General features: G+C 34.6%; 1 protein-coding gene and 1 pseudogene across 1 annotated transcript; both read left to right on the top strand.

Moving 5' to 3' along the window:
- The first annotated feature begins 122 nt into the window (after nt 1–122).
- Nucleotides 123–3,306, top strand: LOC127164280 (fish-egg lectin-like). Its single transcript, XM_051108115.1, has 6 exons — nt 123–209; nt 479–552; nt 652–879; nt 1,865–2,079; nt 2,203–2,330; nt 2,447–3,306. The coding sequence occupies exons 2-6, from the start codon at nt 495–497 to the stop codon at nt 2,586–2,588; spliced, it is 771 nt and encodes a 256-aa protein (XP_050964072.1). The 5' UTR covers nt 123–209; nt 479–494; the 3' UTR covers nt 2,589–3,306.
- A 1,022-nt stretch (nt 3,307–4,328) lies between these two features.
- LOC127163838 (sialic acid-binding Ig-like lectin 13) lies at nt 4,329–9,353 on the top strand (annotated as a pseudogene).
- The last annotated feature ends 5,855 nt before the right edge of the window (nt 9,354–15,208 follow it).

Genomic DNA, 15,208 nt, shown 5'->3' with positions numbered 1-15,208 from the left:
TGATGACACCAAGTCATCAAAATACCAGAGTGTAGCCAAATTCCACTCAAACCACTGCCTAATTCCTGTAAATGGACACTTAATCAGGAAACAAAGTGCAGCTATATAAGCTAACTGTCACGCAACAGTGTCTCCAAACTTTGTGGCGGCACCTGTAGTGTGAGCACAGGAGAATCACATTGATCGCTGAATCCGCTGACAGAAAGAAGGTTGGCTTCATTTAATCATACATAATTGTACATCAGCTTCTGTAAATGTATGTAAACTAGAAACAAATTGTTTATGTTGTAAGTATTTAAGAAGATCATACAATCAGTACAAGATCAGACGCAGATATTTTCTTGAGTTCATGGACTTTTTTTGGTTACACTTTATTTGAAAAGTCCACTTTAGACATTCTGCTTACTATAAGTAACTTTGCAACTATATGTTAACTAACGCTCATTAGTGCCCCTCCCCTCCATTTTTTCCTTTTTAGGAACGGACCAGAAACAATGAAAGTTTGTTTGTGCATCCTGCTACTCTTTAGCCACCCAATCCTTTATGCTATAGGTAAACTGTGAATGTTTTTCAGCGATCTATTCATCATTTCAGGATAACATTTGCAGAGCAATCTGGATCACTGCTTATTATATTATATTTTCTTTGTAGCTTTAAATTGTGAAGTGATACCTGGTACCCTGAAGCAAATAGATGCTGGACTAGGGATAGTAGGTGGGGTGAACGATGAAAATGAAGTCTTTCTGTTCCTGGGGACCAGATTTGAAAAGATAAACTCATCCCTGAAGCACTTTACTGTCGGACCTGCTGGACAACTAGGGGCTGATTCATTAAACAATGTCTTCAAGTTTGCAGATGGAAGCTTCCAACCAATTCCAGGTAAGAAGTTTTGTTGTATGCCTCCATGTGTATCCATGTGTGCTTACAGAGCGTTTTAATGCTGGCAGAACGTGGTATACATTAAGAAAAACCTTGAGAAGAACCAGATTAGTCCAATTTTGGCTTCTATCATTTTATAACCAAAATCAAACCCTTAAAGGGTTTGTTCCATCTAAAATTAAAAAAAAAAATCTGAACATTTACCCACCCCGACGTCATCTAAGATATTAATGTCTTTCTTTAGTCAAAAAGAAATGAAGGTTTTTGAGGAAAACATTTCAGGATTTTTTTTTTTCCATATAGTGGACTTAAATTGGGATCAACGGGTAGAAGGTCCAAACTGCAGTTTCAAAGTGCTCTACACGATCCCAGATGAAGAATTAGGGTTTTCTCTAAGAAATGATTGATTTTCTAAAAAAAAGAACTAACCACACATGACCTTTTGTAGAACTCATAGACACGCATCTCAGAGCTAGTGCAAGATGAACATTTGTGGTTAACAGGTATATCAATTTTTATTGTTTTTTTTTAGAAAATGACAGATCGTTTCGTTAGATAAGACCCTTATTTCTCGACTGGGATCTTGTAGAGCCCTTTGAAGCTGTATTGAAACCGCAGTTTGGACCTTCAACCCAGTGGCCACCATTGAAATCCACTATATGGATAAGAGTCCTGAAATGGTTCTTTCTTTGAAATGGTTCTTTCTTTTCAACTGAAAAAAGAAAGACATGAATGTCTTGGATGACATGGGGGTGAGTAAATAGAGAATTTTATTTCAGGAGTGAACTAATCCTCTTTTTCACCGTTAGAATGCTATGTTAGAATCGTCACTCCCGTAAATAATCGTACTGTGTGTGAATGTAACTGACTCAAATACAGGACTGACAGCTGTATTCTGCTTCTGTGTTAACATTGCCTTAGTGTTTGATGTTCATTCTGTGTATATGCTGTCTTTAATCATTCATTCTCTTCTTTTTACTATCAGGCATTCAACTCAAACAAGTAGATGCAGGAGGAGATCAGATTATTGTAGGTGTTTCACCGATAGATGATGTCTTCTGCTTAAATAAGGACGCTAACAATGTCAGGCCATCCGGTGATGCTCCTTGGGTACAGCTTGCAGGAAAGCTGAAGTACTACAGCTGTGGCCCATACAGCTGTTGGGGAGTGAACGCCGCAGGAAATATCGTCATCAGAAGGGTAAGTAAACCACTAAGGTTTCAGGATCTTGTGAAGTACATCACTTAAATAGGTAACTTTTGGTTCTAGGCAGCTATAAATCTTTACTTTTCTTGTGTATCTTTATCTTATTGTGTTATACAGTCTGTGACGGGTGCTTCCTGTGGAGGGTTGGGTGCTTTTGAGGCTGTTGCTGGATCTCTGTCCATGGTAGAAGTATCAAGTGATGGCAACATCTTTGGCGTTGACGCTCAAGGGAATTTATTGCAAAGGTGAGCTACAAAATACACTTCTTGCATTGAAATCTTGTTTAGTTTAAAGAAACTAACAATTATGAACAAAAATAATAAAAATCTTTAGCATAAACCATTATTCTTGTGTATTTTAGAACTAGTGTCTCTGTATCAAATCAATTCGGATCAAGTTGGGCAAGTGTTTCAGTCTGTCCTAATGGCCACAAGCATGTGACTTTTGATCTGGGGAGGCTGTATGTCATCTGTGGTGATGGATCTATCAGGAGATGCATTTAAATGTCCAACAGAAAAGCTTGACTATCATTATAAACAAAAAATCCCTCTTCTTTCTCTTGAATGAATAAACTTTTATGATTAACATGACTTCTGAAGTGTCAGTAAAGGTCAATAAAATGCTACCTAATCAACTTCTTGATCAGTTTAAATTATTATTATTATTATTATTTACCCTTGTACTGTGTTGAAACTCCTTTACCTAATTAGGTGTTCCTGGTCACAAATGATTGACCTTCTCTAATTAAGCTATACAAAGCTAAAAAGCAAGCAAAGCATATGGATGTGATGTTGACATTTGATTTGATTCTAAATGTGTATGATTCACATTCATACACATATAGAAACTTATAATAAAATGTTAATATGGGTTGAAAAAAATTACATTCTGCAAAATGCATTCTGGTTATTAATCTAATATTATTTTATGGACTGTTATAAGGACTGCCTCCCTCAGACTGCATGTCTGATAACAAATATGTACTTTATTTTCTCCTTTGTCTTCTAAAATTAACTGTATTTTCAGGATTTTGTAATGTGTATGTTCCGTATAAAACATTCATAGTGCTTTTTATCTCCACGAAGACTCAACAGATGATAACCATAAATAAATTCTTGTGTTCTTCACTTTTATCCTTGCTTTTGTTGGCTATCCCTTTACAGTAATGCCACTTTTGTAAATTATTACAGTGTATCTGTTTGTATTACTAAAATAAATAAATAAATAAATAACATTCTATATAAAGAGCTTTTTTTGCATTTTCTTATGTTAACCAACATATTCTAAACAAATATATACAAACAGTTTGGAACACACTTGAAGAAAGGAGCCTAGTGAACATCAAGGGTAAGGCAAAAAAGTGTTTGATTGATTGAGTTTATAGATCTTACAGTCTAATACAATCTTGCATTGTTTGTGGTTTCCATTATTTTCTCTTTCGCAAACCGCCAAAACCATGTGCTCTGTAGGTGTCTTGTCTTTTTCAGATGCACTGCCTCCCTCAGGCTGCATGTGAGTTTCAGTTCTGTGATTCACACAATGAAAGACAAACTGAGCATCAACCGTATAAGTGTTTGTAAAAATAAAGAACAAAACTGTAAATTGTGCATATATTAGTGAAATGCTTTTGGGGACAAAAATTAAAACAAAAAGTATTTTGACACTGTGGTTATTTGTGTGAGTCTGAAGAAAACTGATTTGACTTCTTTGACAGGTTACAAAAAGCAAAGATACCCAGGTACAGAATAGAACAGTTCTGAGAAAAGCTCTCACATCATTGGTTTGCAGATGCCACTTGCTTTATGTTATTGCTAATGCAATGACATTAAAACATTTTTAAGTCTGACTGTATTAGAGTTAAACATATTATATATGCTAGTCCTATTAATGTCTCTTGCTAAAGGTCAGCTACATTTGAACATGAACACATGCTTTTCAAAACAGAGAACAGAAACTTCCACAGAATAGATGTGCTATGAGAAACTTTGACCGATGAAGTGAGATATAACTGATACACAAAATCACAAATGATTTATTCACCTAGAGCTGTAAATAAATACACTTTTTACTGACCAATACAAGGGGATGGGGGTTAAGAAATTAAATATAAAATGCTTTAAAATAAGTGATTGTAGAAGCACTCGTGCATTTAAAGGTTAAATATGCTGACGCTGACACAGGAAGTTCAGACTGTAAATAGTGTTAGTGACTGTTCACAGCACACTTTCACACGGTCTCAAATCCGCAGCAGTTCAGGACTTGGGGATACGAAGACTTGCTTTTCTTTATTCCTTTTTCTTTCTTTCTGTTTATTTTATTTTAATTTATTTTATTTTTTTGTAGTTTATGCATATAAATACTTGCATGTACAAGTGTGTGTTTCCCTAAAGGACTGTGCGTCTGTTAATGAAGAGATGGACACTGCAGAGAAAATTATTTTTTTCTGTTTTCTGATAAAAGGTTTGATTTTTTCCTTCCCTTTTTCACGCCTAGTGTTAATCATGACTGAGAATGTAAATTAACTAGTTTAACAAGTGCTAAACTGTGTTTAGTCTGCCTGCATTAAACTATATGGTAACTTTTTCATTTAGAGCATAGCTAAGAGCATTCAAATTGTTTTCTAAAGACTGGAATCTCATTAAAAATATTTACAATATTACAGTAATTAAAATCTTAAAATACATTAATAGTTTATGATGCTTGATGTAGATTTCACTGTTGCTGTTGTTATTGTTTGCCCTTTAAAATTATGCTTTTTCTTGTGTGTTGTAGGTGTTTGCTGTAGAGATTTCAGCATCAGTCTGCCAGAGAAGATTGAAGCTCTCAGTGGATCCTGTGTGATCATAAACTGCACTTTTGAGATTAAAGAAACGTATGACAAAGACCTCACTGAGACAGCTACAGGAGTGTGGTTCAAAGATGGGACTGATTTGAACAAAAATCAAGTGTTTAACTCAAGTACATCAGGCCAGAACTCCTTCATTAAAGGGAATATAACTGGAAAATTAAAAGACAAGAACTGTACCACTGTCTTTTATGACCTCAGATCAAATCACAGTGGTAAATATTACTTCAGGATTGAGGGTGAAAATGGACTGAAATGGACCTATGCAAAAACCAGTGTTTCAATACATGTGATTGGTGAGTGACTGAAAATATTTTTACTGTAATTACTGTAAATTACAAATGTTAAACTAGTACAGTACAATAAAATCTGTTTCACCAGCATTATCTGAAATGATGAAATTAATTTTATGGGACTAGATGTTTCTCAGAATCATATATAAGACATAAATAAATGTTTGTTTCAGACTTTCCCCAAAACCCAGAGTGCAGCTGTATGTGGAGCAGAAGGAGGTGCAGGATCAGGAGGAGGTGTTGGAGGTGTTGGAGGGGAGCTCTGTGAGTCTGCGCTGCTCTGCTGAGACTCTCTGCTCCTCTCCTCCACCAACTCTCACATGGAGCTCCACTCCCAGAATCCCCCTCAGTGAGAGCAGCAGACTACAGGAGCTCATCTCTGATCTGAACTTCACTGCTACTCACCGTCAGCACAGAGTCACTTTCACCTGCACTATAACCTACCAGCTACAGGACAAGAACAAAACAGCACAGAACAACATCACATTACATGTTCAGTGTAAGATTTTTGTTCTTTTGTCCTCCATAAGACACCTATAAATCTGTATATTTTTCATCATTACCTTTTTCTCTTTTTCAGATGCACCTAAAATCTCTCCACTCCTCCAGCTGTGTCAGAACTGATGTAACTGTGTGTTTCTGTGAGGCTGATGGGAACCCCTTTCCTGAACTGGAGTGGCATCTGTCTGGACGTCCTGTCACTAACTCTTCAAACACGTTGATCAGTGAAGAGCGATTGAGCAGCACAGGCTTGAGGAGCTCCATCACTCTACATCAGTCTCTCACACACACATCCACTCTGCAGTGTGTCAGCAACAACACTCATGGAACTGCAAGTCAACTGTTGTACTGCTCTCTGTAGAAGGGCTTGTGAATTCTAGTTGTTTTTGCACATATTTGCCTTTGCCTTTTCAGGTTGTGGATTTTAATATATCATATGAGATTATCAAAGACTATTTTTTATTATTATTTGCCAAGTTTTTTGTTTGTTTGATTGGTTTAACTGGTAATTTGAAGCGCCAGTTTTACTTTATAATACAGTCAAACCTGAACATTGCATTAGAACATTTCTGTTACAGTCTCATATTTCCCTGTGTGTGTGTGTGTGTGTGTGTGTTCAAGAGAGAGACATGGTGTGTGACTTTTGCATTTTGGATCCAATGTCTCCCTTTTATTGCAACCTTGATGGCTTACAGTCTCATGCTTTCATTGCTGTGCACTTTATTTCTTACATTGATTGCTTCTATTTCACACATTTCCCAAAATTAGCTTTTGAAATGACACATTCAATTGTGTGTGTGTGTGTGTGTTTTTGTGTGTATAAGTGTGTGTGTGTGTGAGTGTATTGTAGTGTTTTGCACTACTGATGTTTTAGAGAGTCACCCCTTCACTGTCGTGTGCTTTTTTTCTGGATTGTGGCTGATTTGTAGATTGTATGCACAAAAAAACTCTGTATTTTCATATTTTTGCCAATTTCCCATTCATTTCCTATGGCCGGTCATTTTTGACCCGAGGCCCTGAGTGTGACTTTTTTTTTTAACGACCACTTAGACTTTTCAAATCCTGTCCCCAATTTTTTTGTGTGTTCATATACCAAGTACCATAAAAGTCACTAAGTTTCGTACCATTCCGATGAAGCTACGATTTTTAATATTTTTTTATTTAAAAAAATCCGGTCAAAAGTGACCGAAGAACCCCAGAGGGTTAAACCAATAAGAAGTCTATCTGATATAAGCTTGCACAAAAACTGCCCGCAAAGTCACTGCCTGATAAGGCAGCAACGCATCAGCTGCCTAAGCTTTTGGATGCAGCAATTGACATCAGTAGGAATGCTAATGCTAATCTATTTTTAAATTCTAATTCCCCTGCCATCATGGTTATTTTGTTGTTTAACAATTACAATACATTTGATTAAATCGGTGAATCATAAGGAGTTTCACAAAAATGTATTCTTCTTTAGGTTTGAATCTTTTCTCTGTGCTGATTGGAGTTGCTGTTGTGGTTCTGGTGGTCGTGTTGTTGTGCGCCGTTACATATATCACTGTACGGTAGGTGCACAACACATATGAGGCATTAAGAATAATGCATAATAGAACTGTATGTTTTTGAAAAATCAACAGATGGAAATTAGTATAATATAATATAATCAACCATTAAGTCACATCTAAAAATGTACTATATCAGTGGTGTTGCAGTATTAACATACTTTTAAACCAAGTGGCATTATTTTTTTAAAAAAAAGTTTAATAGTATAGTGTGACATAGTATCGAATAATAGCACAAGCTCAATTCTCAAGCAGTTTTACAGTTTTCTGTTTTACAAATAGAGGCTTGCTTAGTTTTAAACTTAAACTATAGATATACTTTTCAAACTAAACACAAAAAGTGTTTTTGTTCTCTTCCACTGTGCATTTATGTAAACTTGAGGGGAGCAAGCTTCCCACACTTCACACTTCTAAAACTAACTTAACGCATCTGATTAAAAACTCTTGCAAAAATAGAGAAGTTAGATTTGAGAAACCCCCGAGCATGCAGTAAATAGTTTGTAGATGTCACTTGATAATTTGTATATAATGTGATGGCATTCATATATGTGACTTTAAAGCCAATTCAACTGATTTTGCAAACTGTGAAGCTAATTCAGAATATACAGTGGTGGCCAAAATTATTAGAACAGTAGTATTTTCGCCAGCTAAAAAAGGTTTTAAGTTAGTTATTTTTATCTTTTGCTGTAGAGTGTCAGTAGGAAATATCAGTTTATATTTCCAAACATTCATTTTGCCATTAATTGTAATAATCCAGTCGGACAACAGCTAGTGCTCCACACAGACATCTAATCCCATCATCATCCATTCTGTTTGGAATTACATAAAGAAACAGAACAAACTGAGACAGACTGAAATCCAAAAGAACTGTGGCACCGTCTCCAAGAAGCTGGATGCTGTCAAAAAATAATGTCATAATGTCATTTTCTTATAAATTAACTTCTATTAACTAAATTAAATCAACATTTGGTGTGACCATCCTTTGCATTTAAAGCAGTTTTGCCCTAGATGCACTTGTGCATAGATTTTCAGGTAGCTTTGCAGGTAGGTTTCTTGAAGCATCTTGGAGATGGTGCCACAGTTCTTCTGGATTTAGTCTCAGTTTGTTCTGTTTCTTGATGTGGAGCACTGGCTGTTGTCAGTCTTCTTGTGCAAACAAAAATCTCACTGGATTATTATTAATGGCAAAATGAATGTTTTGAAATGTAAACTGGTATTTCCTACTAACACACTACAGCAAATGATAGAAATAACTGACTTAAAACTGTTTTTTAGCTGGTGAAAATACTAGTGTTCTAATAATTTTGGCCACCACTGTAAGTTATTTTAACACTGGACACATGCTTTTTTGTTTGTTTGTTTTAGAAAAGAAAATGGGAAATTTTCACAGACTGAAGGCACTGAGAGAAATGGTCAAAATACTAATGAAGTGAGTTACAACAGACACATGAACACCCACAAATCATTCGTTCATAAAAACCACACATTCACTAAAATGTAATGTAAATACACTTTTCTAAAAACAAAACAGTGAAACCAGTATGCAATAGTACACAACTAGTACACTCCAAAACCATTTAAACAAACACTCTAGAGCTTTCCACCACTGATTCATCCCTGTCGATCCATTAGGTCATTTCACAGGAGAATCAAGACGACCCTGTTTATGTCATGATGTCATCTGCTGAAGCCGCCACAGCAAATCAAGAAAGCATCGTTTATTCCTCTATTGACTTCACAAACTCTAAACCACAAGAGGTCGTGAGCATCTCCTCACTTCATGCTGTGTACAGTATAGTCCAGGATTGTTCTGGAGGGCTGGCAAAGACTAAGGGCTCAATAGGAGAGTCTTCAAGAACAAGAGAAGCACAGGTGATTGTGAGTGCAGATGTGCTTACTAAACAAACACAGTCAAAGCAATCAAAAGAGCTGTTTGTAGACGACTCAGCTTTACGCTAAGGTTAAACGTTGAAACTCATAACCTGAGTCTTTGCCATCTCTCTATTTGTTGTTTATTACCTAAAAAATGTTTTAAATATATGTAAACAATAGAAAATGTTAACATTTAGCCCCATTATTGCTGATGCATCACACAGCTTTAGAGGTCACTAATAGGTTGTGAAATGTGTTGGTTAAAAAACAAAAAACAAAAAATGATTACTGTTAAAGGCAGTGGGTATTAAGTCTCTAACTGAAATATGTAGTAGAAAACCCATGAATATCTACGTTATTTAAAAAATCCACAGTTTTATACATATTTTGGACTATGGAGGACGCTATTATTTTGATTACATGGAATGGTTGCACTCGGTGAGTTACTCGCGCTACCTGTTGCTATTTTTGCTGCAATGCAACACAGAAAATAAAATTCTGATATGATGAACATTGATTTTTTTTTTCTACAAGGAGTCTAAATGTCCCTGGATATTGAGTGAAATCAGCGCTGAGAAACTCATTCAGTGGCTATGGCGTCACGTTTACAACCTGCCAGGATAGCATCTAGCGTTTCTTGTCTCTGCCATTTGTAAGCTCTTTCAGTAGCTGTGCTCTACTAACAGCTTCAAAGCCATCAGGGCTAAAGTGTAGAGAACAAAGACGTGGGTCTTTAGAAAGTGTTAATCGCCCACAGGCATCTTCCCATTCTTTTCTCCTCTTCTTATCGAAAAGCAGTGAAAACTTACATCACTTCTCTTGTTGCCCTTCGACTGAAAATTACAACCAGAAGCTGCACAATGTGGCACTGTGTCTGTGTTTTATTTCTGAGTAGTGTATTCTGAGTTGTGCTGTGGTAAAAATAGAAACAGGTAGCAGCAATATCTCAGAGTGCAACCATTTCACATCATTGAAATAATGGCGCCCCCCATAGTCATTTACGTTATATTAAGTAATACCCAGGGCTCCCTTTAAGCTTTTGTCGTAAATTAAATCCATGGTATTATTTGAAATGATGTGCAGTTGCATAAAAATTGAAATGTGATATGTTCTAGTTTATCTAAGATGGACTTATAGCACTTCAGAATTAAGTATCAAAATCAGTCTAAGATTTTAATTTGAGGCTAAACTTGTGGCAACAAAGAATCTAAGAATTCAACCTGTGTGTAGTAGCCATATGTTTGTGTTGTTTTGTTTTCTTTTAGTTTTGTTCATTTATTTGTTTACAATTGTATAGTCATTTAAATTGTCATGTAAGCTGTTTTCTGGTAATGTGTGAGACTTTGGTTCATAAGGCACCATAGGGAAATGACGTATGTGCAGTAAGTGGTAAAACTGTTTGCATCACAAACCAGTGTGTTCATATTTAAGATAATGCATTATAAATAATATAGTAAGACCAAGAAGCAAAACGGGCTGTTTTGTACAGATGAAATTAGCTGGAGGCAGATGAGACCAGAAGCCAGACATATGAAATTTACAAATGGCCATCCTGCTTTAATGGGAAAAATAAGTTGGATATTTTTCAAAGAAAAAAAACCTTGTCAAGAAATGGTGTATTTAAGCCATTGTATATGTTTTTGAATAATTAAGAGTTATGGATAAAATTTAATAATGTAACAGAACCTTAAGTCACATTAAAAAGGTATGAATGATGCTGCATATAAACAAACTTTCAAATCAGTTGGCATGTATTTTTTATACTCTTCAAACTGAACACAAATAGTATTTTAGACGTGCAGATGTCATGTGTTACTGTGATTAACAACACTGTGTTCACTCTTCTACTGTAGGCTATATTTATGTGAGCTTGAGCTTGAAACCCCTAAACATAAATAGTTTGTGTATGACGCTTGTTTTGACTGTGGTTTATCATCGTCATTGCAACTTTATGAAAGCGCCACCATCTAAACAGATTTTTTTTTGCCATGTGTTGACTGTATCCGGCCAAATATAAATTAAACATGCAAACTGTCTAATTGTTTGTGACGCAAGTGACCAGGTGTACCTGTATCTTTTTGTGGTGTTAATGAATACATTGTTTTTTTTTTTGCACGTGATCATTTGAACTTAAAGACCTATTAAATATCAATAATGTAAGCAAAGCATGTGTATTAACATAAGTGTATTAACTGTGAGCTTTAAGTTGCTCATCTACACAGCAGCCACTTAAAAACCACTGACCACTAAAGCAATGTTTCTCCTTCCTGCCCCTGACCCTAAATTCTGATTCACACACCAGACTGTGAGAGACACACCATGCAACGTAACAATGCCAGATAGATACATTAAACAGGAGAACAGCGCAACCTTGTGGTGGTATACAATTTAACACCTTCTTTATTGTCTATCCACTTACAAATCCAGATCAAATTATATAAATTCTTAATTTCTCTTTCCCCCCTTCATTTTTAGTCGATTTTTGTTTAATTTTACTATATTTTCTAGTAAGATTTTAAGATGACTTAAAATAGCTTTATGAACTTAAAATACATTTAAATGCATTTATTGTTTGCATATTATACAACAACAAAAAAAAAAATTGTTAAAATAATGAAACTCAGTCAGTATATTGTTTTTACGTCAAGTTTTTAATTGTAAGGACAATGCCACAGCATGTGTATGTAATATCACGGTGCTTTTAACAATATTTGCTCTTAACAATATTTATTTTTTTTTAAATATATATATATATATATATAAAAGATATATGTAAATTTCTCATACAGCAAAATAAGATTTTGGTGATATGGCCAATCTCTAGTTGTCATAGTAACTCATTTGTTAATTGATTAGTCCCACCTGTTCCTTGTTTTATACCTCGTTTATCCTGTGTATTTATACCTGCTGTTGGGCAATTCAATTCTTTTGGTTGTTTTTGTCTGTGTATGGTATGTTTGTGTTTCTAGCTATATTCTTTCCACGAAAAATGTCTTCATCTATGCTCCTGTTAGAAGGTTTGGGGTTGCCTTTTTTTTTATTATTATTTTTTAAAAAAAAAGAAAAAAAAAGCACAATATTACAGTTTAAACTTCATAATTTTAATATTTAATTTTGATTATGGCTATGCTTAGTGAATTTAACAGCCATTACTCTAGTCTTCAGTGTCACATGATGCTTTTTGATTTTTGTACTCAAGAAACATTTGTCGCGTAATATTAGTGTAATTGTCCAAAAAAAAAGTCACTCACTTTTGATTTATTTAATGTATCCTTGCCAAATAAAAGTAATTTCGTTAGAATTTCATTATAAATTAAGATCCTAAACTTTTGAACCATAGTATGTACAACTCAAACAAAATTTGCTAGAGCAATTGGTTAAAAAGCTGTTTTTATTACGTTACGTATGTTACATATAAGTTTCGTAATCAGGTCTTAGAATGTCAATGTCCCTGTATTCTAAATATGGCACTACAATTTTTTTTAATTCATAATATTACTGAGAAGAATAAGGAGATTCGTAAGATCTGATTTAATACAAACTGCAGTATTGTGAGGCTCTAAACTGAGAAAAATCAGGAATTTGTCAGAAATGTAATTCTGCCAGAGTGGGAACAGGTGAGTACCTTTTTGTTTTGCTTTCCTCATACTCCTTTTTTTTTTTTTTTTTTTTTTTTTTTTTTTTTTTTTTTTTTTTTTTCCATTTAATAGAAGCCTTTCTTGTCTTGGTGTCGCAGTCTTTCACATCCTGCCGTCACAGGTTGTGACCTTTGATCTGGGGAGGCTGTGTGGATCCATCAGGAGATGTACTTGAATGTCCATGCATTCAACTAAACTATCATTAAAACTGTTAAACTTTTTTTTTAAAAAATTTCCTTTTCTGTGCTTTTTAACCAATAAAGCTTGTTTATTTTTATTATTGAAGGTTGATGTATTGTGAAAGTTTAAATCAACTTGCACAATGAGTTTGACTACTACATAACCAACTTTTCCTAATCAGCTATCACTGTGCTAGATGGTGCTGACACCCTGCCAGCAAAAATGTTAGACTGAATTTCCATGCCAGAAATATTGCGTCCAGTTTGCAAGATCCCATCAGATTATGCTGTAGGTTTTGTCTGATATCCAAAATTATCAGCTTTGTTTGAAAACATGAAACCTGTTAATGGCAAGTCTTGTCTGATACCTCAAATTAAACAACTGTTACCTTTTATCAGCTTGAGAGGTTAAATTTTAACCAAAATTGTAACTATCTTAATGTTCTTATAGGACGTGTGTGTTCAATGCTTTTTAGTAGATTTAAAAAAAAAAAATGTCCTATTATCTTTCATTTACAAAGCTATTTAGTCACATTTAAAAATATTAATGGTGTTGCATTGGATGATAAAACATAAAGGTAGAATGTTTAAGAATGACAGTGCAAGCTCATTTCACAATTTAGAGTTTGCTAAGTTTTAAATGATAAACAATGGGTGTACTGTTCAAAACGCACACACATACTAATGTAGTGTGTAGTTGTCATGCTAATATGTTACTCTTCTTAGATGTTTGTGTGAACTTGAATGAAACTGACTGCATTCACAAAAAAAAAAAACACCAGTTAAGAATCATTGCAATGAAAAGTTAGAACTGAGAAACTCTCAAGCATAAATTCTTTACAGATCACTTATTTTAATAATTTAAATCTAATGCAATGACATTCATTTTTCTGTGTGTGTGAGAGAGAAATGACATGTTCTTTAAATCAAAATAAGACTCTGTTCACGAAAAGCATCCTTGATTTCCATAATTACTCATTTGTTAATTGATTAGTCCCACCTGTTCCTTGTTTTAGCCCTCGTTATCCTGTGTATTTATACCTGCTGTTGAGCAGTTTAGTTCTTTTGATTGTTCTGGCTTGTGTGAGGTTTGGTTTGTGGTTATAGAAAGGTTTACTAGAGTTTTGTTTTGTTGAAAAAGTGCTTTTTGTAATTAGATCTTGCCTCTGTTTTCCTTATCTGCATGAAATAAGTGGAAGATATTTATGATCTAAGCTACTCTTCAAAAGTTTTGCAATAGGTAAGACTTTAAAATGTTTTGGGAAAAACTAAAATTGCATTTTTGAACAAAGGTACTATAAAAGTGGTACGGTTTAAAAAAAAAGTGTATATAAAAGTTTAAACCACTATAAATGTGAATGATTATGATTCTTAAAGTTCTTGTTGTCATTCTTGTCTGTTTTTAGAGTCTGAGTCTCTCCAAATCCTGCTGGCACATATTGCTTATCCTAATGGCCTCAAGCATGTGACCTTCGATCGGAAGAGGCTGTGTGTCATTAGTGATGGATCCATCAGAAGACATGTTCCAGAGAAACTTTGTGTTGAAAGTTTTCACTGAAATTGCTATAAATTTATTTGTTTTTTTTTTTTTTTTAAAGAAACTAAGTAACATTGAATTATAACTGAAATTTAAGTCGAGTTTTTGTCTTTGCTGTTTAGTCTTGATTTTGCTTGTCAAGTTTGATGCTGTATCAAGTTAGATAGTATTAAGTTGTTTTGAATTGTTAATAAAGATTACATGAAATTGTGCAAACGAGCTGGACTTAATCAACTCATTGCTGGAGTTATTTATTTTTTTTTTTTTTATTATTTTTTTTTTTTTACTACATGGTTGATTGGGTATGCATTAAGTGCAACTTCAACTTTAATAAATTTAACTGTTTGCAAATGCACTTTTTATGGTAACCTAGAAAAGTTTAAGTTGAGCAGGGTCTAAAGGGATTAATCTATGTTGCTGGTGTAATTTAAATGTTTACACTTGGGGAAAACTGCAGCCTAGCATCGTATCTTTTTATGTCTATTGGGTACCAATAAAACATTGTGTTGTGATCGGGTGAGCAATACAGCTGGAGATGACAAAAATGGTTGCCAGGCAATCAATCACATCTACATGTTAGAGATGCACTGCAGTCACACACATGCTGAAGGTGGGAAGGTGCTAATTACTTGAAACTCTGTGTGCAAAGGCTCTAATCAGAGCTCAGAAAGAGGCAGCTCATTATAAAGGCCTGTGCACCAAACTGTGCATGGA

This window comes from Labeo rohita, chromosome 4 (assembly GCF_022985175.1).
Source record: "Labeo rohita strain BAU-BD-2019 chromosome 4, IGBB_LRoh.1.0, whole genome shotgun sequence".
In the NCBI taxonomy this organism is placed as follows: domain Eukaryota; kingdom Metazoa; phylum Chordata; class Actinopteri; order Cypriniformes; family Cyprinidae; genus Labeo; species Labeo rohita.
Note: the sequence above shows the minus strand (reverse complement) of the source record. Positions and strands in the feature narration are given on the sequence as shown.

Bases quoted from the DNA above. Each gene is read 5' to 3' on its own strand.
- LOC127164280 (XM_051108115.1), top strand. From the start codon at position 495: ATGAAAGTTTGTTTGTGCATCCTGCTACTCTTTAGCCACCCAATCCTT. The intron at 553-651 runs GTAAACTGTGAA...TTTTCTTTGTAG, and splicing joins CCCAATCCTTTATGCTATAG to CTTTAAATTGTGAAGTGATA. The intron at 2,331-2,446 runs GTGAGCTACAAA...TGTGTATTTTAG, and splicing joins CAAGGGAATTTATTGCAAAG to AACTAGTGTCTCTGTATCAA.